This window comes from Lutjanus erythropterus, chromosome 1 (assembly GCF_056507025.1).
Source record: "Lutjanus erythropterus isolate fLutEry1 chromosome 1, fLutEry1.hap2, whole genome shotgun sequence".
In the NCBI taxonomy this organism is placed as follows: domain Eukaryota; kingdom Metazoa; phylum Chordata; class Actinopteri; order Lutjaniformes; family Lutjanidae; genus Lutjanus; species Lutjanus erythropterus.
This window is the reverse complement of record NC_139317.1, coordinates 24,367,298-24,392,783: the sequence shown is the minus strand read 5'-3', so window position 1 is coordinate 24,392,783 and position 25,486 is coordinate 24,367,298. Positions and strand designations below refer to the sequence as shown.

At 37.8% G+C, this 25,486-nt stretch overlaps 2 protein-coding genes across 3 annotated transcripts in view; one reads left to right on the top strand and one right to left on the bottom strand.

Annotated features, from left to right (window-relative positions):
- The first annotated feature begins 3,570 nt into the window (after positions 1-3,570).
- On the top strand, positions 3,571-14,965 carry lipca (lipase, hepatic a). Of its 2 annotated transcripts, none has more exons than XM_084717763.1 (9): positions 3,571-3,839; positions 6,681-6,850; positions 7,136-7,315; positions 8,389-8,506; positions 8,617-8,850; positions 11,227-11,469; positions 12,908-13,022; positions 13,410-13,628; positions 14,296-14,965. In XM_084717763.1, exons 1-9 carry the CDS (start codon positions 3,758-3,760, stop codon positions 14,426-14,428), a joined length of 1,494 nt encoding a protein of 497 aa, XP_084573889.1. In that variant the 5' UTR covers positions 3,571-3,757; the 3' UTR covers positions 14,429-14,965. The 2 variants fall into 2 exon arrangements, with proteins under 2 accessions (XP_084573889.1, XP_084573880.1); XM_084717754.1 differs by having other exon boundaries at positions 6,675-6,850.
- Positions 14,966-19,328: 4,363 nt separating this feature from the next.
- Positions 19,329-25,486, bottom strand: part of adam10a (ADAM metallopeptidase domain 10a) — a 28,058-nt gene continuing 21,900 nt past the window's right edge. Inside the window, exons 8-15 of the mRNA XM_084717741.1 lie at positions 24,786-24,949; positions 24,485-24,668; positions 23,607-23,757; positions 22,818-23,001; positions 22,603-22,714; positions 22,233-22,453; positions 21,971-22,097; positions 19,329-20,610 (exon numbers count right to left, since the gene is read on the bottom strand). Of these exons, the coding sequence (XP_084573867.1) occupies positions 20,504-20,610; positions 21,971-22,097; positions 22,233-22,453; positions 22,603-22,714; positions 22,818-23,001; positions 23,607-23,757; positions 24,485-24,668; positions 24,786-24,949 (1,250 nt within the window). The 3' untranslated portion in view covers positions 19,329-20,503. The remainder of the gene's footprint in view (positions 20,611-21,970; positions 22,098-22,232; positions 22,454-22,602; positions 22,715-22,817; positions 23,002-23,606; positions 23,758-24,484; positions 24,669-24,785; positions 24,950-25,486) is intronic.

The window sequence follows — 25,486 nt, the reverse complement described above, 5'->3', positions numbered from 1 at the left end:
GAATGAAGGCTGAATTCCATTAAGCTGCCTCAGTTTCAGGGTCCTGGCATTGCTTTATTATTACCAACCCACTATTAGTGTTTTAAGGACCTGTGTTTGTCTCACTATGAAAAGTCAAAATGGGTGCTGTGAAAGTTCAATTCAGTTTATTTATATATAATTCTTAAACTACTAATAATCCCTGCTTTTGTATTCAAATTTTGTAATCCCACTACATGTAATTCATTACTTCCCAAGGATGCCCTTACACAGATCCTAACCCTAAAACCAAATCTTAACCCTCAAACAGCATTTCAAAATTGCGGGGTTCAGCATTTTAGCACCACAAAGCTGTTCGGACCCCACAAGTATAGTGGGCTCACAGTTTTTTGACTCACATATATAGTTAGACAAGCCCACCAACACACAAACTCACAAACAGGCTGTTATGGACAAAGTGCAGACATTCGTTTTGCATATAAAATCTTCCATCATTACTTTTGTCCAAAGCAGTCGATCATCAAGTAAATCAGTCATCGATGGGAGCTGCGAGTACAGCAGAAATCCATTAAAATTTAAAAGAGGACAACTGGAACTATCTTACATAACGTCATGGAGAATGGATGAAGAGTGTATTTTTGTGGTTCAGTGGTTTCAGAGCTCTTCCCCAGAGTGAATCCTCTCTTTGACTTGAATAATAACACCTTTATATAATAATGGACTACACTACTGTAGCTACTGTGCACGGGCCGTTTGCTCATGTGAAAGTATTCCTCCAGTTTTTCATCCTTTAATATGGCCACGAACTGTGTATTGTGTATTTTTACCCTTTTGACAGCACTGATTCATTCTCATTCTTCACTTGATTGATAGTATTGTATTTTTTGTCTGAATGGGATAAACTTTTGTGTTTGTGTATATTTGTTCAGCGTGCCCAGACACAGAGGCAAACATACACACACACACACACACAGTACTTGGAAAAGCAAAAGTTCACCATGTTTGCTCTTCCAAACTGTTCACCTGCAGATGTGACATCACACAGTTGATAAACTTTAACTCCTTTGCTGCTGGACTGAATGTTTACAGTGATGTTATTCTGTTCATATTTAATGAAGCAAACAGAAGACGACACTCACTGAAGCCTGAACAATGGAAACTCCTGTGTATGTCTCTGTGTGTTTATATGTGTTATATATTATATGCATGTATTAATATGACTACTGACCTGATTTAAGACTTGGCACACAGGTTCTTATTGATATATTCTGTAAATACGTCAAATAGTAAATCATCAATGGGTATGGTGGCAGCATACGATGGCCTTACCTTTAGGATCACCAACCAGGTGGAGAAATTTCATGCTAAGTGGGCAAAATACTTCTCTTTTATTAATGGACCCTGTTAACATATATGTTAACATTTTGGCTCATATCCCAGAGAATCATTTAGACCTTCTGTTAAAATGAGGTAATGATGTGTTGTTCTGCCTTGTTCAAAAGAAAAAAAATAAAAACTACTGATCACAGAATAGTAATTCATCAGTGCCAGTTGAGGTATTATTGTAACACAGTTCACAACCTCAATAACTTGTAAAAAAAAAAAATCTGTCTGTGCACTTATTATCATATTGACAATAATCATAGAAGTTGATATATGAACACAGCAGTACCCAGTTGAATGGTATACCAGCCTGAGTTCAATTTGATCTCAGCAAATATGGACACAACATGCAGTCAGTGACCGTATTTGAATTTCAAAACAGTCTCAGACACTATCGATTGGGACATACTGCCTTAAACAGCCTCAGTTTTACAATGCATCAGATAATCGTCAATGGAACATTTCATCAGAACTCATTCAGTACAAGAATGTTAAGTAAATTCCCTTATCAGCTAAACTTTTAAGTTTAGCTTTAGTTCCTCTCTGACCAGACTTCTGTCTGTTAAACACCAAACTACAAGAAGTTTATGAAGTTGTGGAGGAAAAAGTACTTAGACAACATACACTGAGCTGTTTTAGCATCACATTCAGCCGTGTTTCTGTTACCCCCTTATCCAGAATCGTTTGGTTCAATATTAATGTAAGTTTGAGTCCAGGACTTACATGACGTACTGTCAGTGTATTTATTTAGAACAGGGATGTCTGATTTTAGTTCCTGGGCCACATACACCACAATTTGATCTCAAGCAGGCTTAATGAGTAAAATCAAATACCCAAATAACAACACCTCCAAATTTTTTCCCTTTCTTTTGGTGAAGTACAAGTGCACTCTTCTTCTTAACGACAGACATTTTGCACTGAAGGCTCTTGCATGAGCCAATGCTTGACAGTGTTGAGTTGTCTCTATATAAGCATGTAGTATTCATAATAGCGTTGTCAGTATCAGGCCTGCTCCTTTTATTAGGACCAAAATCCCCAGCGGACAAATCAGGAAAAGCAGTACATTACGGCAGTGGTAGCCAAAATGTTAGAGAAGCGAGTTTGAGACTGGAAGGTCATCGGTTCTATCCCACAACCGGCAGAATAAATCTGGGTGGGGAAAGTGAAAGACAGCATTTGCCCCTCCCTCATTACCACCACGGAGGTGCCCTTGAGCAAAGGCCTAAAATCCTGACTGCTCAGTTGCCGACAAATCATACTGTGATTGTACTGGTTAGCTTTCAGGTGGGAATGATTTGAAACTGTGTGAATGTGATCAGGGTGTTCCTGCAAAAGAGAGCCTCACTCTTAATGAACCTTCTTAAATAAAAGTAAATATATATATATGTATATAAATTCAAATCATTGTCCTCTCTGCACTACGCAAAGTCATCCAGTGGATCCAGACTGGAGCCTCTGGCGGGCTGGGTCTGGCCCAGAGGCTGTATGTTGACACCCTTGAGTTAGAAATAGAGACAGAATATTGACTTTTTTTTAGTTGTATCATCCAAGAGTTGGAAAAAAATATGGAGTGTAAGTCCTGGATTTGTATCAGTATGTTAGGGTCTCCTTGACCGTTATGCAACCATTTACCTTGTTTGTGTACACACAGAACTCACCTCAGACACACTGACACCTGAATACGGTCCAGTGTCACTTTACACACAGAAATGTTGTTCTGATTTTATCAATAATCTCCTGAAACAGCCTGCTGAAATCTAATTTATCATGAAAATAATGGATTTTGTTGGATCATGTGACATAAAAAAGATCTTCTTTGAATACACTAGACCGAGTACACTGCGTACATGAAGTGCTACTTCTAAACTGTTCAAACATGTATACAGCAATGCAGGAGGAATCTAAGTTTCAGAAGGCCTTAGTCAATATTGTTTTATCCATAAACTAAATTTTGGCTTCAACTAAGAAGTTCTGTAAAAAAAAAAAAAAAAAAATCCATGAGAATGACATTTTCTTGCACTTGTAGATGGCACATGGAGTTTGTCTGACAGGAGGATCTGAGGTCATTTTTACCTCTCAGTCACTATCAGCACCCCTCCCCGTGTATACCTCTGCTATTTCACAATATGTTCGATCTATACAGCCCTCAGCCAATCAGGACAGGACCGAATCCCCCTTATCCATAAACCAGTACTCCCAGTCTTCCCTCTTTCTCTGAATAGTACAGTACATTGTGTGTCTGCTGATTTCCAGCCTGAGGAGAGCCATGAGGCTTCTTTAAAAAAAAGCTCCTACACCCACAGACAAAAAGGATCTCAAATTCAGACTCTACATTACCTGCATCAAAGATTTGAAACCTGTTCTCATCATCTGTGGGAGATTCAAAGGATTTGCAATGTCTGTGGTCAAAATCCTGTGCTACCTGCTGTTAATGTATCACCTCAATGAGGCAAAGAGAACCAAAGGAAACAGATCAGGTGAGTGAAATGTCATGTTCACTTAAATTATCCCGGGAAAGTGTGAAGAAAGACAGTTGTTCCACTGGTTTAACTCTTAATCAATGGAGAGATTAATGAAAAGTCAGTCCAGAAAAGAGTTGACTGTTGACAGTCTGGTTACATTTACATATGGTGTTAATTTTAGCTTCATATGCCCAATGTCATTATAGTTTAAACGTGAAAAATATATGACTCCCTAAATACAATTGTACACCTCCCAGTCAGCCATGTCACACTGTCAGTTAGAAGCAACAGATTATGTAATCAATGTCAAGCTGCTGGTGACAGGTTTCAAACAAAACTGTAGTCTTCTCCAGTCAACTTTTTACAGTTACAACATATTTACTATGAAAATTTTACACAATCTGTATCTGAAACACTTGTGGCTTAATACATTCAATTTCTTTTTCAAAACATTTTAAAGAAAGAAGCCAGTCATTTACATTTCATATGTCTGACCTGTAAAGTTAGGAAATTAAACGGGTAAAAAATGTACCTTTCTATTTTTTTTCCCCTTCAACTTTATTCGTTTTCACAACTGGAGAGGGCACAGTGTGTACAGAAGTGCAGGAAAAAATAAAGCACCTTTTAAATTTTAGATTAGCAGATCGAGTAGCTACTAATCTAGATTAGACTGGTAGCCTGTTTATGTTTTTTTTTTCATTCATTTTGACTGTCCTTATTTAGTTCAATCTTTTTTAGTTAAGTAAATTTCTGTTAATAACAGACATAACCATAATGAGCTTCTCTCTCACTTTTTGATCAAAGGGCCAGATTCGGCCCACAGCCACCACTTCAACAGAAGGTGTATTTTACACATATATTTTTTTAGAAACATCAGGAATTCCTCTCCATTAATAAGTACAATAAATCTCTGTGGGTTTGAACAAAGCTCATGCTGCACAAGATGCAGCCTCCAGTGGACGTGAGTCATTTTATTTTTAATTTGAGGAATACTGAGGAATATTTATGATTATTTGATTTTGTATCAAACAATTCATTACACATTTTTTTCTAAAATCTGCTGAACAACTCAGAGCTGTGTCCAAACTGAGATTACATCCTGAGATTTCTTCACATCTGCTCCTTGTTTGTTTGATTTGTTTATACAACTTTTTTTTTATTCAAGCAAAACTCTATTGAAGTTTTAAAAATATCTTAAATGGCTAAAATGGAAATGAAAAGCACATTCTGACCTTTTCTCTGGAAATTAGTTGTTTTCTGTGCTGAAGATGTATTGAACTGAAAGGTGAATTGTTATACCAGTCCACATTACAGTGGCTGCTGCAGAACGTATAGTAGATGTAATAACAGCTGTTGTCAACTCCGTGCACACGACATAAGATGTTTTATTTGAAAAGTTTCTAAAATATTTGAGTTTTTTCATAAAAACTGCGAAATAATCAATATGTAAATGTTATATCCGCAGCTTAGTTTTCCCTCAATTAAGTCTCTTTCTTTGGTTGGTTGAAAAAAAATCCTCACAATAAAAACAACCCGATCATTACTGCTGAAATCATATTAAATTACAGGCTAAGATTTGCAAAGTATTCTCTTATGCTCTGTTATTGATGAGTCAGACCGTTTTTAATTGCTCTCCATGTTCATATGGATAAACAGTCGTTAAAGTAAAGAGCCACACCAAGGAAAATGATGGATTTAATGAGCAGATGATGGATGGATGATTACTTTCATTACTTTCACTGTGGAAATGTTTTTTATCATGAGCTTCATATCAGCAACCAGAGCTCATCGGGTGGCAACTTGAGGCGCCTGGGATTCTGGCATTATTAGCCTTCAAATGTTATAATAATAAACATGCTGACCATGAATCAGTGACAATCCATAAAGGAAATGTAATGATAGACTTCTTTGGAGGAGGATCTATAAAGTGTTCTGGGCTGTGGTTTTAAACTTGATAAGGGAGGAGGAGTTTATAGAAGAAATTACGAGCAGAGTCTGGCAGAGATTCACTTGATGGGACTTTGTGTCATCTGTGTTGATCTGCCAAAGGGGTCCGCATGACCTGGAATCACAGCAAAGTGCTGCTGAAAGGGCGTTTGTGAGCCTTCAGTCCAAATGAGCCTCAACAGGAGTGCACTGTAAACATAAACTGTTTGTTTTGACTTTAAAAGAATAGTGTCCAGGCTGCCTTAAAATTTTAAGTTGTCTGACTTTGAAAAGACAAGTGGAGGCAATTTTATAATGATTCAGGTCAAATAAACTTGATATTAATTCAGTTGTGCTTGAAAAAACATTTTCAATAAGCTTAGGGTAATAAGTTGAACCAGCAACTCTTCCATCGCACATTTATAACATTTAATATTTATAAAAGTTTATTAACTCTTAATTAACTAATTCAGTACTATCCTTCATGGTGTTGTCATGAAAACAAGCAACCACATGTGTTTGAGAGACACACAGCACCAAGTCTTCAAACCATAAAACAAAACCTTATAAGTTGACCAAACTTGTTTTTATAGTTTATTTCAAATCTAGTATGAGGTTGACTCAGAACTCACAAATTTAGTGAAGACAGTTGCCTTGAAATTTATAATGTGATTCCACCACATTCCTGTATGATTTTTTTTTTTTTTACAGTGTGTCTGATTTTTCTCTACTTACACTCAGATAATTGCATCGATACAGAATTTAAAACATTTCCACTGCTCTCAAGTTGACAAATGATGTAAATTCCCATGTGTTATTTGTAATAATTCACCTCTAAGTAAACGTGTCCAGTAACACAGCATGTTCTGATATGAGTAATCATGAAGAGCAAACAGATAACTCCTGTGCTGTTTGATTTCCAAGGTGTAGTGGACAGAGAGCAGAGGGGAGTCCTGAAGCAGCATGTGAGCAGTTCAGCCTTCGGCCTCTTTTTAGGAGGTGAGGAAAACTGTGAGCTGGACCTTCTGCAGCTGCACACTTTCACCTCCTGTGGCTTCAACAGCAGTAATCCCCTCATCATCATCACTCACGGGTGGTCGGTAAGGTCAACTTTTCTTCCACTTCACTGACTCGAACCACTGGATACAAAACATGGAGCCCAGACCAATATGGGGGAACTGCTGCAGCTGGCATAGTTTCAGATGGTGCACATAAATCTTGATCAAAACACTGAAATACACTGAACAAAAACAAGACTTAAACATGCAAATAAATGCTCGTTTAAATCTAAAATCAATCTAGTCACACATGAATATCTTAAGTTTATATCACATCACTGGGTCAAGATTCTGTTTATTTCTAACATCAGTCTTGTTCTTCCACAGGTGGACGGTATGATGGAGAGCTGGGTGCTCAGGTTAGCCACAGCCCTGAAGACAAAGCTGATGGACGTCAACGTGGTGATTACAGACTGGCTGTCACTGGCTCACCAGAACTACCCCACGGCAGTACAGAGCACCCGCACTGTGGGAAAAGACATAGCATACCTGCTGCAGTCCCTCCAGGTCAGGGGTAATCTCTCTACTGAGAGCCGCTAAAACCTGTTAAATTAGTACATTTTATACTGAAGAGGCGGCTTAAAACTATGGAAGTCCATTTTCACCAGTGTAATGAAAAAAAAAAGAGATCCTGTAAGTCATTATAATGAGAAACATTCTCCAAACAATGACCTTGTCTCTTAAAATAACTAGTGTCTAAATCAGTGATTCCCAAAGCTGTGCCTTGAGAGATCATGAGGAATAAATAAATAAAACATTTTAAGTTTCAGTTTTATAAGTTTGAAATTAACATAAAATATTCATGATTATTTTTTAAGCCATGGAATTTAAATTCTATGTCCTTCATTTATTTTAACTAGTTTTAACAGACTGTATGCTGTATTTGGTGACTTGTCACATTAACACCTTATATCTCATCATTGGTATGATTAGTATCACGTGTTGATCAGAGTCATCATTAAAGGTTTGGGCGGGCCGCAGAGAATTTTCAGATTCAGGCCATATTGGGCCTTGACATTCTTAAGTTTTGGAATGGCTGACTTACGGGATCTGTTTTTTTGATGGTAATGGGCCACCATACAGAGCCTTTTAGAGTTTACATCATGATTACATCACAGAGTTAGTTGGAGTCAACACAAAGCTGCTGCTGTGTGCCAGACTCTAAGCAGTAATGGCTCAGAATTTAAGTTTCATCTCATACCAGCTGCCACTGTTTGTCAAAAAAGAAGACAACTATGGTTAAATGCAATAATATGACAAAATGAACTCATACAACTGATCACCTTCTGAATTCAAGTCTAAGCCAAGCTTTAATTACTTTGTTAACTCCATAAAACACGCTTTAAATAAACTTGAGAGTAAAACAAAATAAAACTCATGTTTTATTTCCACTTCAGCCATTACAAAACAGCCAACAAAACTTACAATCCAGTTTTAGCTAACAGTTTAGTGAAGTTTTTTGTCTCCACCTAAACTCCGCCCACAGAAAATGTCATAATGTCTATAAAACAGAATGCATCTACCAGATTCAACTTGTCAAAGGTGTCTTTAAATTAACCACCTGTCATAACCCCCAACAGGATCACTACCAGTACCCGGTTAAAAAGGCTCATCTGATTGGCTACAGCCTTGGCGCTCACATCTCTGGATTTGCTGGAAGCTATCTGGAAGGTTCAGAGAAGATTGGAAGAATTACCGGTAAGTTTTCTGCTGGGTTAGGATTGTGCTTCCTAATCTCACTGGAAAATTTATAAAGGGAACTTTGTCTTTCTGAGTTCTGTAACAACCTGCGTGTTGTATGTGTCCAGGTCTGGATCCAGCGGGGCCACTGTTTGAGGGCATGTCTCCCACGGACAGACTGTCTCCTGATGATGCTGAATTTGTGGACGCCATCCACACCTTCACTCATGAACGTATGGGCCTCAGTGTGGGCATCAAACAAGCTGTGGCACATTATGACTTTTACCCCAACGGAGGAAACTTCCAGCCAGGATGTGACCTGCACAACATTTACGAGCACATATCCCAGTACGGGCTTCTCGGTAAGAGGAAGAACACACTGCAACACCTTACAAAATTATGAAAAAACATATATGCTTATGTATAGAAAACAGGAGGTACCTTGTGCTTCAGTATCAGACGCCGAGGGCCGATGACAGAGTGTTGGTATGTGGCTAGTTGGGGTGAGAACATATTGAACTTTCAGTATTAGTCCCAGACATAAGAAATATAAATCAGAAATCAAATTTTGTGCATGGTGTCAAGAAGAATGTTGACATACCGTTTCAAGAAGAAGTCAAAATTATATTTCAATTTTATTTTGAACATTTCGACTTGAACATTCCTCCACTGATTTACTTTTTCTTGTGCCTGGGACTAATACTGAAAGTACTGACTTTTTTCTTCACATTTCCACATAATTCTCAACAATTTGACCACAAAAAATTCTTCCTCCTCTCATTTTTTTCCCAGTATGCCTAGCACTCTTCCAAGGGAGGAAAATCCTGGAATCTGTAAAAACAAAAACATTCACCCTCTGTGGCCCATGAATATGCTCAGACAATTTCATACTGTACTAGTTACTGGTTTTTGATATTTTCTTCTACACGAATTGAAAGATTTGGTGCTCAGATGGTGGCATTAGACAGGTCTGCAGGTACCAAACACATCAGGATACAACGTCTGAGCACCATGGATATCCTCAAATACTTCCTGGCAATCTAGTCAGTAGATGTCGTGGTTGATTTATGCAGTTCCAGCTTGAGAAAAAGTCACCCACAGTACAAAAGTGGAATATTTGAAGGCTGGAGGAGCTGAAGAAAATGGTTGTATGAACTTGGTCTCCTGATAGCGATCTAAAACTAACACACCGCAATTCATAAAAATGATAAACAGACTTGATCAATCTGATGTGCAATATGCTGAAACAAGAGGTAAAAAAAAAAACAGTAACAAGAACAAAGAACGTAATTTATCCGTGACGGACCAGATGCAGGACAACAAGGAATCCACTAACCACAACAATGCATTTGCAGCTGGATACAATTAAAGACAAACACGGCCTCAAAGCTGAAATTAAAATCCATTTAAATACACAGAGGAAAGGAAAAGTTCAAAATAAGATCTTTTCTTTGTCCAGCCTGTGTCTCCTTGGCATAAATGAGCTCATTTTTAGACCAATATGAGACTTTGACCGCTTTCTCATACCTCTTAAATTTGGCTCCAGAGAAATAGCCTTTATCTCAGCCCGAGACTAATTTGAGCCCAACTGAAGATCCTAACGAGTTCTTTCTTTTGTCTCACTGCGGTGATCTTAAATGTGTCTTAAATAATCTGTACTTGAGATAACTTAAGTGGTCAAATTTAAGTCTTTTTGCTTCATACGGTCAAAGAGAAACCTCTGAGACACCTACGAGCTCAGCAAAAGATCTCCTGCTCTTCTTTTGTTGTACTACATTTTTTCCTAATGGGGGTTTAAGAGGAACAGATGAAACTCAGTAAACTCAAAAAAGAATCTCATTTATTGCTCATAAGACAATGAAAAGTCGATTGAGAGAAAAACAGTTGTCCTCTGGGCTCTCTGGGTGTATATCTGAAACAAATTTTCCTAACCAAATCCTGACTTTCAATTATTCTAGTTACTTCTCAGGGATACCAAAGCTTGGTTTTAAGTCTAGATGATTCTTTGTCCAGGAGTCAGTCTTTTCCCTGCCTGAACAGACCTGACATCCAGCTGTCTGGTGCCCCTGTGTGCCATTTACAACCGAGCATGAATCTGAGGAGAAATGTGTGCAGCAGCAGCATGCTCTGCCGCTGAACCGCTCACTGGTTTGCCTCTTCATCTGCTCTATCATAACATTTTTGTTCTTAATTGGTCTTGCCACCTCAAAACACTGGTTTGGAGGGAATATCTTTGGGCACCAATTCATCTTTAGCTTGTTGACAGTCTCTTGCTCTGTGTTCAGGCAGATGAATTTAATTCCCTCCAGTTGAACACAAGTGGCTCTGGGATTTATGGTGCTTCTCAATCCAAAACACATCCGCATAATATGACAGTGAGAGCCACATTAAAGCATCTGTCATCCTCAGGAGTTAATTAGCAACATGTGCTTTCCTCTGCTCCGTCCGTCCTTCTGAGCTGAGCTGAGCTGAGCTGAGCTGCCTCCAGGCTACTAGATTCTGCTCAGAGAAAAGGCCACTATCAGACATAATGAGACGTGACAGAGGGACCGTCTGATAGATGTCAGGCTTTGGTGGTAATGAAATCAATCCACATATAATGGTGAGACACTGTGATTAAGGTATTCCACAGCCTCTCAATCCACTGGAGAATACGTCGCGTGAAAATGATCAGTTGTTTAAAAAAATCACTGTCACATTTTAAATTTCCGCTATTTTCCTCCTGTTGTCTCCCATAGGTTTCGAGCAGACGGTGAAATGTGCTCATGAGCGATCCGTCCATCTTTTCATCGATTCTCTGCTAAATAAAGACAAGCAGAGCATGGCCTACAGGTGCAGAGACAACAGCGCTTTTGACAAGGGCGTCTGTCTGGACTGTCGGAAGAATCGCTGCAACACACTCGGCTATGACATCAGGAAGGTCCGCAGTGGAAACAGCAAGAGACTCTACCTAAAAACACGCTCACGAATGCCTTACAAACGTATGTGGTTGTCCTCATTGTTTCAGTCAATCAGACTAAAGGTGCATTTATATATATGTATATATATATATATATATGCATCTCAGTTATTATATACTTGAAACATGGACCAAAGGTTCAGTCTGGACTTGTCTTCTGAGATGGATGCACAACATGATGATGACATATTATAGAAAAATACTTTAGCAAAATCAAGGACATACATCATATTTAATAAATGATGATGATATTCTAGATTTTTCCCTTCATCCTATGAAAAATCCTATGAAAAGAACAAAAATGACAATGTTTTTTGTTTTTTTTCTCTACTAACCATGGCCCCATAGAGCTCCAGGTACTTTCAACTAGAAATGATTAAAAACGCATCACTGAGTCACATCATTACACTGGATGACATGTTCCAATGTGACAGTGATCATGCTTTAGTTTAGTTTAAGTCAATCCCACACATACTGTCCTGCTGCTATAAATACTCATTAGAGCACCAAATGTGTATTCATCAACCACTAATGATAATTTCCAACTTATCCTCTGCTTCTCCTCTCTTGAGTAATGTTTGCTTAAAAAACAGTGTCCCGCTGTTTTAGGAAACAAAAGACTTCAGAAATAAAATCAAACCATATGTTTATGATGAGATTAACATATTTTGTAAGAATGAATGGTTTTGAGGCTGAGTGCCACAGACAGGGTCAGAAAATTCAAATAAGTACCTAAAAACAGTTAAACACATTGTTAGTTTTTGTTTTTTTCATAGGATTTGCAGACAATATGAACAATATAGAACAATATCAGCCTCATCCTTTTAAAGCCAGTGTGTAGGAATATGCAGTTTCATAAATTATTTCTAATACTTCACTTAATTTTTAGTTGTAACAGAGTATTTTCACACTGTGACTCTTCTACTTTTGTCAAGTAAAAGTACTTCTTTTAACAATACATAGTTGCACACATCCAAATACCATTTAAGGCAGGTGCAGGACCAGTGGAAAACTGAAATGAAAAATACAAAATACAGACTACTAATTCAGTTTGTCAATGCACTATAAAAAAAAACACTGGGTTAAAAGTTAATCCTGTGTGGGGTCAATATAGCGCTGATGCAATACTGGATTAATGTGACGCAGAACCAATGGGGTGTTCGGACCCAGTGTTTGTGGTATTTTTATATTACTGTTGAGTTACTGGATCAAAACAGCCCTTCTGTTTGGTGTTTTTCTACACATTACTGGGAAAAAATAACTCAATATTACATCTGTGCACAACTTCAACTCAGTGTTTTATAGTGTTGGCTTTAAAGCATAAAGTGCCTCTCTTTTCATTATGTTATTATAAGATGTGACATGGTGGTCTTTGATAGTTGCTGCAAGCTAGTTGTGCTGCTGTCTGGGTCTAAGTATCAACAGTCACTGACAAAATTTCTGGTTTTCCCTCTCTGCAGTGTATCATTACCAGTTCAGGATCCAGTTTGTGAACCAGATGGAGAGGACTGAGCCCTCTCTCACCATCGCTCTCACCGGAACAAAGGAAGAGAGCGGCGACCTCACCATCGATATGTGAGTACTGCACCACCTCCTGTACCATCAGGCTTACATTACATCACATCTATGCTCCATGTGGCTCTGTGACACATGCAATATGCAGCTGGGCTCTCGGCTCTGTAAAGAAAGAAGAGAGCAGCTGACACACATGGAAACAACTGGAGCTGCTGCTGCATGAAAGAGAACTATAAATGGGGACGATGGGAATAAATAATTTATTCAAGACACTGTTGCCTGACAAGTGTGTTATCCTTCATGTTCTGTGTATCAAAGAGGAAATCTCATGTGTTGTCCTTGTTCAGACCATCACAACAGAGGATCTTTGCTTTGTAATAAAGAAATTTGACATCCTTTTACTTCATCTGACTCTGTTTTTCTGTCCTCCTTTTTAAACTCTAGCAGCCCTGAGACAATTTGGGGTAACAAAACCTTCACCTTCCTGATCACCCTGGATAAGGACTTGGGTGATCTGATGTTGCTCAAGTTGCACTGGGAGGGATCGGCTCTGTGGAAGAACGTGTGGAACCGCGTGCAGACCATCATTCCCTGGGGCGGCCCGGAGAGGAAACCACAGCTCACTGTGGGCAAGATCAGCATCAAAGCAGGCGAAACACAGAAGAGGTACAGCGGCTCTACTTCACAACAAGGCAGCAGGGGTGGAACAAGTATTCACATGTTTTCAAATACCTCAGTGTAAAATTTCATTTTAAGTAAAAGTTAATTACATCACTCTTTACAATGAAAAATTGTACAGGGTCAGAAGCATAAAAGTATAAAAACTGCCCTTAATGTAGAATAGTCCTGTTCAGATTTACTGTATATTTGTTAATTAATTATTCTTAATTACTCTCAAAAACTTGCATAACAAACAAAAAAGACAAATATCATAGGAAATTATTATAATCTGAGTCCGAAAACTCATATGGTTACACAGAGGTAAAACGGAAGTGAGACTGAGTAAAGTGTAGGTGTGTTTGATTTAGGGACTAGGGCAGGCCGATCCTCATTTAGGCAACCTGAGGGCGTGTTTCAAGGAGAGGACTGAAAGCAGGTGGAATCACTGTAAATGTTATGTAAAAAAAACAACTTGTTCTTAGATACAATGATATTTTGCAGTGTGTCATTCTTGGCAGCAGAAAAGCCTTCCACACTGACTCCATCACAGACTTTTAGCACCACCTAGTGGATTGTTTGTCACACACAGAATTTGAATACATCATGGGTTCCCCTGCTAGACTTCTGCACTGTGCACATGCTTTCTGTTTACAACATTTCCTCTGTTTTCTAGGACATCCTTTTGTGCGATGACAGATGACGATCTGCAAGTTGAAGTGTCAGAAGATAAAGTGTTTGTGCGCTGCGAAGAAGAAACACCAAAACAGCAGAGAAGAAAGCACAACAGACCTGTGAGGGTTCATTAATCTGTTCAACAAACTGAAGTTCACAGCTGGGTGAAGTTCTGTAAACTCTGAGGCTGTGCAGATTTAGGGAGTAAATCAGAAATTGTTAATTGCCTCAAAGCTGTGGCGCTGAACAAATGCTGATTAAGTTTATTAGAAGATTTGAATCCTGGGAAGCTGAGGCTGTAAACTGTGTTTACAATTTACTGAAGTTTGATTATGTGATCAAAGTATAAGTTTTATGTGATCTTTGTATCAGACATGTTTTTGACCAGAACCACAGAGTGTAGATTTAAGAATCATTTACATTTCTGGCCACATACAAATGTCTTTCAGGGTTATAAAATAGTTGAGTGTTTGCCAATTCAAATATTAACCAGGCAGTGAACACAAAGTCAACGACCTTTTGATGACGTTAATTCCAAAGAATGTCTCTTTATGTGTGTAAAATGATCAGCGTCATCATTTAAAAACCTGCATTACCCCTCCAAATAACATCATCTGTCAATCAACCTCAAACCAGAACAATAAATGTGCACTCTGTTCTTTTCTATTCTGTTTTGTTGTCTGCTGTTGTTTTTCTTAACGCTTGTATTTATACTCTGGTCATTTATTGACCAATCTAAGAACCCATCGGCTTTTCTTGTTGACATAAATACACAAGTTTTATTTATTCTTAAATTAAACTTAAATTTTCTAGTATTGATTTTCAGAATACTTCAGAACTCATAAACATTAGTTCCCCTACCTTGAAGTCTTCTGCTTTGAAATGGGGCGTTGAATAAATGTACTGTACAGAATTCAGTCATCTCATTAAAGAAACAAACATGAACATAATGGGAGACTTGAAGAATTCATTGTTTGAGAGATTAAAGTGTCCTGAGACCTTTCTTTTTTATAGTTTGAAGAAAACACGATGAAAATTTGCTGTGAGTCTCTAATACACGTAAGATAATAAGAGAACTCAAAGTTGCTCATTTTCACAATAATGAAACCAGTGGAAGCCATGAAGAAGGTTAGTATTGAATTCAGTACCTCCTAACACTTCAAATTCAACATGTTGTTTTTGTACCCACACTGGAACAAAGTAGCTCTAACTGGAGCAGCTGCAGCTTCTTTGTGGAAAATGAAGAACAGACTTTTCAACTGAGTAAAACAAAAAAATAAAAATAAATCTAATTTATTTGCAGTGTTCATCAGTGTGACTGAAAAGTTGTTGGTTTAACATAATATCTAAAGCTTATTGAACATGTTTTCTCAACTACAATCAAATTATTATAAAGTTTATTTTGACTAAAAAAGTTTGTTTTGAACTTTACAAAATTTGCCTTTTGAAATTCAGTTTTTAAGGCAGCATAGATACTAACTCTTTTACATTAAATGTTTAACAGTGTAGAGATCATATATTGACAAACAGGCTGGAAACACTAAGTCTTAATGTACATTTAAAATAACAAGCATCTAAAAACGTCTACCTGCTCAGACAGCAGTCAGCTGGGAGTCAAAGCTCAAAGAGTCAAACAGAAATCTGACAGAAAAGCTTAAACAGAGACAGTACAGAGTATTCAGCAGGTGGTGACACCGCAGGGCAGGCAGATTAAATGGAAAGCAGTGAACAAAAAAGTAGGTTTAGCAGAGAGAGCTGGCAGTAAAGCTAGAAAAGCAGAGCTCATATCAGACCGTGGTGGCAGCAGAATCCTGTCAAGCAGCTCCAACATCTGATGGATCATCACTGTCCTGCATGTCCAACTTTAAGGAGTGGAGACAAAGTCCATACAGCATAGTGTTGTGATATTTTGCATGCATTGATATATAGATGCCAAGTATCAATCTTTTGTGGTATAAATTATCAATACTGCAAATACAAGTTAAACCTTCTGGTACTAAAATAATAAAACCAGTAGCTTTTTCAGTCCACTAGATGGTGCTGAGTGTTTTTGTGGTGAGGTCAGTGGAGGTCAGTCGGCTCCACAGTCCCATTTGGCTGCAATAAATATGACTGACGTGAGATGAACACAACATTTCTTTTTAGATATAATAAAGCTTTCCTGAGTTTTACTTTGTAGACATAATTTGCAGTTGAAAACAGGTGTATATGTTAACTGTCATTGTCCGTTTGGTAAAATTTATCAATGCAAGCATGAGAGGCACTGGTGCATATGTTGTCAGTTAGTGACCTTCATAATAACTGTCAAAAATAATCGTATGGTTTTTTGTTTTTATCATATTGTGCAGCCCTATTCTGAACTTTTCAAATCTTGGCCCTGACCAATACCAATACCACCTTATATTTAGAAAACACAACTTACACTGAAACACAAACTAAACATTTTTTACTAATAAAAACAAAACAAAATGAGCAAACATTCTCTGGAAACTAACTGAAACTAAAGTGAATAAAAACAAAAAAAGACAAAACTTTGATAACTCTGGTGGCGCTCTGGGTAATTAAAAAAAAAAAAAATCATCATATTCCCTTTGCTCTTATATACAAACAATGAAAATGAACATTTGATCAATTCTGGTTTATTAATGCATTTCAAGTAGTTCAAAAGAAATTACAGTTTTGCACAATGACTTTGCGAATTTAGTCAAATTTTCAAAGTAAGCAGAACGGGGAAGCAGAACAAAAAAGGTAAAAAATAAAAACGAACAGACCATTGAAGACACTGTATAAAACACGGGACACATTAAAATCAGACAGTAGTACTGAATCTATACCATTTTGGATTCTCTGTTTACATCAATTACACTTCAGTGCACATTTTCTCAACATCATAGCAACACATGAGAAAGAAAGAAAAACCTCCCAGAGTATTATTAACCCCAAACACCCAGTATTGTCCACATCTCAACATAACAACAAAAAGATAAGGATGATTCAGCAACGTAGCTCTCATACACACTCTCTCTCACACACACACACAAAAAAAGCTTTAAAATTTTCCAAAGATAAAGAAAAATATACTTTAAGCTCTGACCCAGGAAAAAGCACTACCAGTAGCACCAAAAAGACAAAGAAAATCAGTTAAGAAGCCATAGACGATTGCATTCTGTCTGTTCAGAAAGTTTGCTGTAGCACATCAACATGAGCGACTACACTGCTATGAAAACACAACAGAATTTTAAATGTACCCATACAGGAGAAAAAATATCGAAGGCATTTCTCTGTGAAGAGGCTAACTGTTGAGCTCTGTTATACTCTGCATAGAATCGATCTGATCGATAACGACAACCTCATATCTCACACAGAAAACAACGCAGAGCTGCAGCCGTGCTCCGTACAACTCTTTAACAAAGGTAAGAAAAAAATAGTCTGTCTTTGCTCCACCAAGTTGTTCCTTCTTAAAATAATTTTAAGAAACTATACATATTTATACTATTTCTTTGTATTCTGCAACACTGTAAAAAAAAAAAAAAAAAAAAAATACTGAGGAAACTCATGATGAAAATTTCAAGGCGCCCCAACAGTCTTCTCTTCATTTTTGAGTTTTAACTCAAAAACTCAAACTAGTTTTGAAATAAACTAAAAAAAGAGTTTTGTTGAACTATAATCTTTTGTTAAGATAATCAAATCCCAAGAAATTCTGTATTTAAAAATTGTTCACAATGAGCTGTGAACTCAATTTGTTTGTTATTGGTGTGCTTGAAAATTAATTGGTTTCACCTGAAAATATTAAATTAACCATTATTCACTTTCCCAAATTTTGAAATACGTTTTTTTTTTTTTTCTAAAACTCAAAGAGTCAAGTTTTTTCTGCAATGTTTTGTGGAGATAATTTAGTTTCCTTCTTAGAAAAAACTAAACTTCAGAAATAAAAATTATTTTATTTTTTTTAAAAAAAGAGTAAACTCATTACAGTGAATAATGGTTAATAATTTAATATATTCAACTGCAACCATTTAATTTTCAAGCACCCAAATAGTGACAAATCGGGTTCACAGCTCAATGTGAAAAATATTTGAAATCTGATTTTTTTTTTTTTTTTTTTTTTTTTTGAGGTTTTTAAAACTAACAGGTCTTTTTGGTTTATTTCAAGTCTAGTTGACTGTAAACTAAAAGTTTAGTGGAGACGGTTAGCTTGAAATTATGAGTTTTCTTAACTTATTTATATTATTTTTATTTATTTATTTTTTTTTACAGTGCAGTAAGTGAATCTGGAATATTCTGCACTCTCATCCATCCGTCAGTGAAGCTGACTTTAATATAATCTGGTGACAACTGAAAACTCAAGTTAAGCAAAATTAAAGCTGGGCAATAATATAATATTACACAACGTAAATATAAATAATGATCTCTCAAAAAATCTGAAATAAATCATAGATTATTATATAAATGTTTTCATGTATTGGCCGATATAGCTGTACATCATTTTCTATATATTGCCAAGCTCTAAACCACATCCTTTCCGATACAATTTTTAATTTCTCTGCAGACCAGTTAACAGCTTGTATAAACCGCCACCTCATGCATGGCTTCAGTCTTGGTACAGATCACTGACACTTCAGTCACGCTGCTCTGAGTAGGCACATTTTTAATGCAATTACACAAACCATGAGGGTGTAACAAGGGTAACAAAGTTCCTTGAGGAAATACCGATCAACAAGGAAAAAAAAAAAAAAAAAAAAAGAGGACAGAACAGCATTGGGTGGCTGACACAGTGATTGTTTGCTCTGGGAAATGGCTGTTAACAGCAGCGACAAACAAAGCAACAATAAAATTAGAAGCTCTAGTTTTCCCTCAACTGATTTAATTCCTCCACATATACAAATAATCTGAACTGCAAGTAAAATCAATAAAAGCTGAAATCCACAATCACATTGGAACCAGAAAGGTTGCTCTGGCTATAAAGGATCTGACTGCCTTTCAGTGGTTTGAACAGATTTCTTAAACAACTGTCAGTGTGAACTAAACAAGTGAAAATATGAGCAGGACAGTCGCACCGGGACACTTCCTTGTCCCAACATTCTCCTTTATGCAATGTAAAGACACGGATGCATCCGGTCGTTTTAACAAATCAGTGCCAAAGCAACAAGTCAGGGAAAAACAGCTGTGACAGAACGAACATGTGATACAATCAGGTTGATAAAAAGCTATTCTCTCACCATTTAATTCAGCCCCAGATTACACCTTTATGTAAACGCAGCTGCAAAACCACATCACAACAAGAAAAACACATATCCAGATAATCAATTACCCCTCCACAGCCAGTCCATCTGATATCAGATGACACTATAATCTTATTAAGCTCATTTATCTACATTCTTTTCAAACAGCCCGTCCTCCACATCCCACCGCAGCTAACGAGAGCCCCTCTGTACAGGTCAGGAGGGACTTTTTACCCTGAAATACGCATGCAGCCATCTTCTCCCCTCAGCACACTTGTTTGCTGTTGTTTTATTAATCCTGAGAAAGTGAATTAAAACAGTAAATAATCTTCATCAGATAGAAAATCAATCAACACAGAAAAAAACTACTGTGACCTCTGTACAGTTGCACACTGAAAGACGCTTTGGAAATGAAAAGAAGCTTAAATTTTTGATGGTGTTTGATTTTTAAAAAAACTAATTATAACAACAAGAGTTTTCCTCCAAGCAGTTTTTGATTGGCAGCAAAAAACAAAAAACAAAAAAAAAGAACATGTGACTTGCAGTCCTGATTTCGTGCTGAAGGTGGCAGCACTTCAGAGAGGAAGAACAGGAAGGAAAATGGTAAATGGAGGACAGAGAGGGGGCGACTCAAACACAAAGCTGCTTTTCTCTCCTCCACTCTGGTAATAAAAGCATTCAAAGAAAAAAAAATGATTAAGACCACAAACAGAGATCAGTGGATTTCTCCTCCTCCTGTCCCTCCTTGGAAAAGTTATTTATTTCCTATAAAAGCTGTGTGAATCACTGCTAATCTGGCTCTCAGAGCAGAGGTGCTGAGTGAGTTTGTTAGGCCCGTAAAAACCCTTCAGGCTTTTGTCCAGTGAAATTGATCCAGTTGCAAGTTCTTTGAATTTTGCAATAGGTGGTAAAGGTAACTCTTTGGAGTGAAGTGCTCCCATTGTAGGCACTAAGAAGAACCAAGGCAAAGAGCAGAGCAGCAGCGTCTCAGTGTCTCATCTGTCCCATCTGATAGTTCTCTCTCTGCTGACGATGGTGGCGCTGAGCCTGTGCCTGTTGGTTTGCGTGCTGCGGTCTTCTCCTTTTCAGTGTACCTGCAGGACATCAAGATCACAGTGAGGGGACAATGAAGCAAACAGCAATAACTCGTAAAGTCTAAATCATATGTAATTAGAATACAATTTTTCCCAAGCAGTTCTCCAAACAATAGTGACATTTCAAGACCCCTAACACAAAGATGTCACGCAAAACCTGCATCTAGATTTTAGATTCTAGAGAATAATTTCTCTAGAATTAGTGGTTCTGCTCATCTTTCAACAGATTATGTTGCAAGTTTTCTTAAAAAAAAAAAGGCATTACTCGCATTTCCTCTTTCACTCCACCCTTTCCTTCCATAAACTGATTTTTGTCATTCTTCTGAAGTGATATACGTCACTGGAAACCTAAAGATTCATTTGAGATGCAGCTCAGCGCTGTGTGTTGTTCTAGACATAAATCTGTAATCAAAGTTGTTGTTTGATTTAGGTGCCTGTTCACATTTTGAAAGTTTAGAATGTATAAGGGCTTTGAACATTATGACTGATGATAGCCATTCCCCCATGTTTTTACCACTGAAGAAATGATAAAATTGGTCAATAATCCCTCCAAAATACTACGTTAAGGCACCAAGACTTTGAGGAACACCATTTTGGAGACTGCTGCAAGAATAGCATTTTTTGGGAGATTGGATGGTGAGCACATTCCCTGAATGCTTCAGGTCTCTAGTTCGTGGTTGTGGTGTTTCATGAGTTATTGTAGAGGTCACATTTTATACAGTGAGGTCAAGTTACAAAAAATGGTCTCACTACAATAAAATGGCTACTATGGGGACAAACATCATCACACATGAGTACGATTGGGCTCACTGAAACCACAACACTCAATTTTCCAGCCATATCCAGTCTATGCAATTCCAGTACTGTTTAGGGTACGTAGTATGCAGCAATATTCAAATACATTTATACTACATGCAAAGAACTGTGTGGTTTTTGTTCAAAGCTGCATTGGATTAGCAAAATGTGGGCATGTCTGTAAAGAGAGACTCTTGGGTAACCTTAAAACCCATTTTCATTCAGGTATGTTGTGGTGAGAGGGATCCTTTTGAAAATTCCCTTGCCAAAATTTTGCCTATGGAACACTTGGAGCATTATTTAGCTAACTCCCCAACAAGCTAGAGTGACATGGTTGGTACCAACGGATCCCTTAGGTCCTCAAGTTTCATTATATTGTACAAAGCTTTAAATCTGGGCCTGCTACAGCCTCTGAAAGAGAGTAATGTCAGCCAGTGACGTGGATGTCCACACAGAGCTGAAGAGGTTAAAAAGGACGTCTATCAACATGTAAAATCTCTCTCCTAAGCTGCACTCAACTATCTATATCCTTTAGATTCATGTGAACATATATAGTGTACTGTACCTGGCAGTGGCTTTGGTGGGGGCAGTTTGGGGTTGCTGCTGGGGGTGTGGACGCTGCAGATCTTGATGAAGCCGGCCATTAGCATAATAAGAGCGACGCCCATCAACAGCACTGCCCACCAGTGAGCCTGGATAACAGAGGTTATTTTAAAATAAATTTAAACACAGGCGAGAAACACCACAGAACGAGATTCTATGTGTTTGTGTTATTGTGTGGACAGATCTTTAGCTTTGGCTCCACTGGAGAGAGCTGGGACACTCACCACTATCCACTCTGCAATGTTTTCATAGAGTTCTGCATTGAAGATGGCTTTCTTCAGCCTTGCCAGAGGCCCGTCGGCATCCACCAGACGACACTTCATGAACACATCACAGTAGCCCTTAAAGTCATTGCAGGGTGAGCCGGGCTGCAGCGATGTGACCGTGTTGTTAAAGAATTTGGCCCATCTGTCTGAACCAGAGCTGCTGCAGGTGCTGGGTTGCACTGAGGGCAGAGGAAGAACAATAATAACTTTTAGCCTTAAGATGACACAAGTAAGAATAAAAAGCAGAGCAGTCACTAATATCATATTTCTAGCTTCATATTACTATTCTACTTATTTATTTTTGATCCATGAACAGTTTTACACTCACTTTTCTCCTGGCAGCACACGTGGCACAGTTCATCTGCCTCATCCTTACCATCTTTGACGGCACAGGTGCACACCTCCAGTTTATACTTTTCACAAATGGAACCAGCACAGACCTAATCCAAATGAGTAGATAGGAGGGGAAAAAAAAGTTTTACTTTAAATACAAGCTCACAAACTCAGACACAAAACAGCAAGAGGGAACCGGAAGCGACGTACCCCACCGAGGCAGACTTGTGTTTCTGAATGGCAGGAGGTGTAATTTTCCTTTGGTGCAGAAGTGGGACACAGAGCAGTGGCTCCATTGCACATGCCCTCTAGGGCACACTCGGACTCTGGTCTGCACCGTTCATTTGTGCCCATGAAAGTACACTGTGGTGTGCAACACGGACCTTGGCTTGGACTGTTGAATAAGAATTACAAAGATGCAATCAAGAGCCAAACAAATGCTAGTAACAGTAATGTTTTGTGCTCAATAATAGTACTGCATCCCTAACAATTATGTTCATTTTCTAGAAGAGTTGTTTGCAGGGTAGGAAGTTATTATTTTTTTTAAATGTTTCTGTCAGATAAACTTTTTAATTCACCAGCAACTCAAGATTAAATCATTATTTTGTGTCTGAAATCTAGCAGCAGCTTTCATATTTTAGCAGTATTTGGCTGGTGGCTTGTGCCAGTTTCCCACTCTGCTTCTTTGGTCCATAAAATGTTGAAAAATGTTGATCACTGCTTCCCAAAGCCCAAGGTAAAGGTCCTGAAATGTCTCATTTTGTCAGCAACGCAAAGATATTGAGTTTATTGTCATAGATGACAAAAGAAACCAGATAATATTCACATTTGAGAAGGTGAAATAAGATAATTATTATAAAAATTATTAATTATCAAAATAGTAGATAAATAATTTAACAGTTGACAACTAATCAATTAATTGTCTAATCATTGCAGCTCTACTCAATAATTCTCTGACAAATGACAGGACTGTCCAAAGGCATGCTCATCACATCTGACCTGCAGCTTTGTCCAGGCTTGAGTTTGCATTTTTTGCCCTCCCCTTCGTTGGCGCTGTAGCAGCAGGAGTCTTTACACTGATCACTGTAGCCGCAGTCACATTCCTCTCCAGCTTCCACCAGTCCATTACCACAGATAGGCTGGCCTGACTCTGTACACACAGACACACACAACAGCATGAAGACAGAATCTCTCTCACACTCAGGATGGGCAGATCAATACAATGATTCTCACAAGCTGGTATCAATTCCTTTCAAAAAACTATAGATAATAACATTATATAAAGACAAAACGTGGGTGGCTACAACACTCCCAAATGTTTTCAGTACTTTTGTAGTACTGAAGATGGATGGACATTTTAAGTACTTTTTCAGTATAATAATATCTATAATGTTTGTGCCAATGCCTTTCAGACATGAGAACCGAGCGAGCAGCCGCACACACACTTTCACTCAAACTTGTGAGAGAGGGCCGAACTTTTTACTTTTCATCTGTAGTTAAAAATACAGCAAGATGCACTATTTGTGACGTGAAGAAAGTGCCAGACAGCAGTAACAAATAAACAAAGAAGATAATTATTTATTTTATTATCAATTTATCCTACTATTTCTGTAAAAATACACTTATTACTGTAATTTAATTGCACTCATATTTGCTTTTGTGATAAATTTGTTTTTAAAGGCCATTATGTGTCATGTGATTTTCTGATCTGTTTTCCCTCCTGAAAGTCATCATTATTTAGAATATTAAATACCCTTTTAAAAGATTATCTGTAAAATTATGTCAAATGTATCGGTACTGTACCAAAGTTAAAAAGTCATCCATTCCTTTCTCAGACACATAGAAGGGAACAGATGTGTGCATAAGAGAGAACTTACCGACAAAACAATCGTCTCTCTTCTTCAGCAGAACAGCACTTATATTACGGATGCTGCAGATGGAGAACTTGTTATTGTTGAGCTTGTCACCTGACGTGGCTCTGGCGTACATGATGTAGTTGCCCTGCTCCTTTTTCTCCTGCGCCTTTGACTCTCCGGGGGTGCATTCGATCCCAGAGTCATGCTGTGAAACAGTGGGGAAGTCAAGGACAGAGAGACTTCAGAGAGCTGCTTATGTCACAGCTGAGCAAGAGAAAGAAGTGTGCAGGAAAAGGTCAGTGTTTTAAATCACAGTACTTACAGGAGAGCCAAAGTTGTGCCCAACCTCATGAGCGAAGGTGATGTGTGACACCTTGGGAGGGACATGGGAGGCGTAGTTCTGCACAGTGATGATACCAGTGTTCAGAGACTTCCTCTTTCCGTCAGAGTACAGTTTGCTCTTCTCACAGATGCCCCCAGAGCTTCCTGTGGCAGCAGAATAAAACATATAACAGTAGAATGGATTATCATACTATTTAAATACTGGACAAGATTTTAGAGAGAATGTTATATGTATTTAATACATTCATTCATTCATTTCATTTATTATTATTATTATTATATAGGAAAAGATTAAAAGTAACATTACAGTGTTATAATTTATTGAGCCTGACTCAGTTAACACTGGTTTACAGCAGGTTCCTGTTCTGCAGAACATGAAAGACAAAATCACGTCACAATACAAGACAATCAACACATAAACAGCTAAACAGACATTGATTGTCGCAGATCAAAGTTAGACAATCATCAAAAAGGTTCAATCAGCTTCGATCAAAAGCATGTTTATTTCTGTAGGGAAAGGTGTTCAGAGAATTAACGGGCTATGAGCCAAGTCTCAGTGCAGTGTTAGTTTTAAAATAAAACTAAAAAAATACTGTACACAAGTACAGAGTCTACAATGAGTTTTTATAAAAAAGTGTACGATATGTGATCTTTGCAGGGTTCCTACACCTTTTCTCAAGT

Coding starts and splice junctions, on each gene's coding strand:
- lipca (XM_084717754.1), top strand. CDS start 3,758: ATGTCTGTGGTCAAAATCCTGTGCTACCTGCTGTTAATGTATCACCTC. Junction 3,840..6,674: donor AACCAAAGGAAACAGATCAG/GTGAGTGAAATG, acceptor TTGATTTCCAAG/GTGTAGTGGACAGAGAGCAG. Junction 8,851..11,226: donor ATCCCAGTACGGGCTTCTCG/GTAAGAGGAAGA, acceptor TGTCTCCCATAG/GTTTCGAGCAGACGGTGAAA.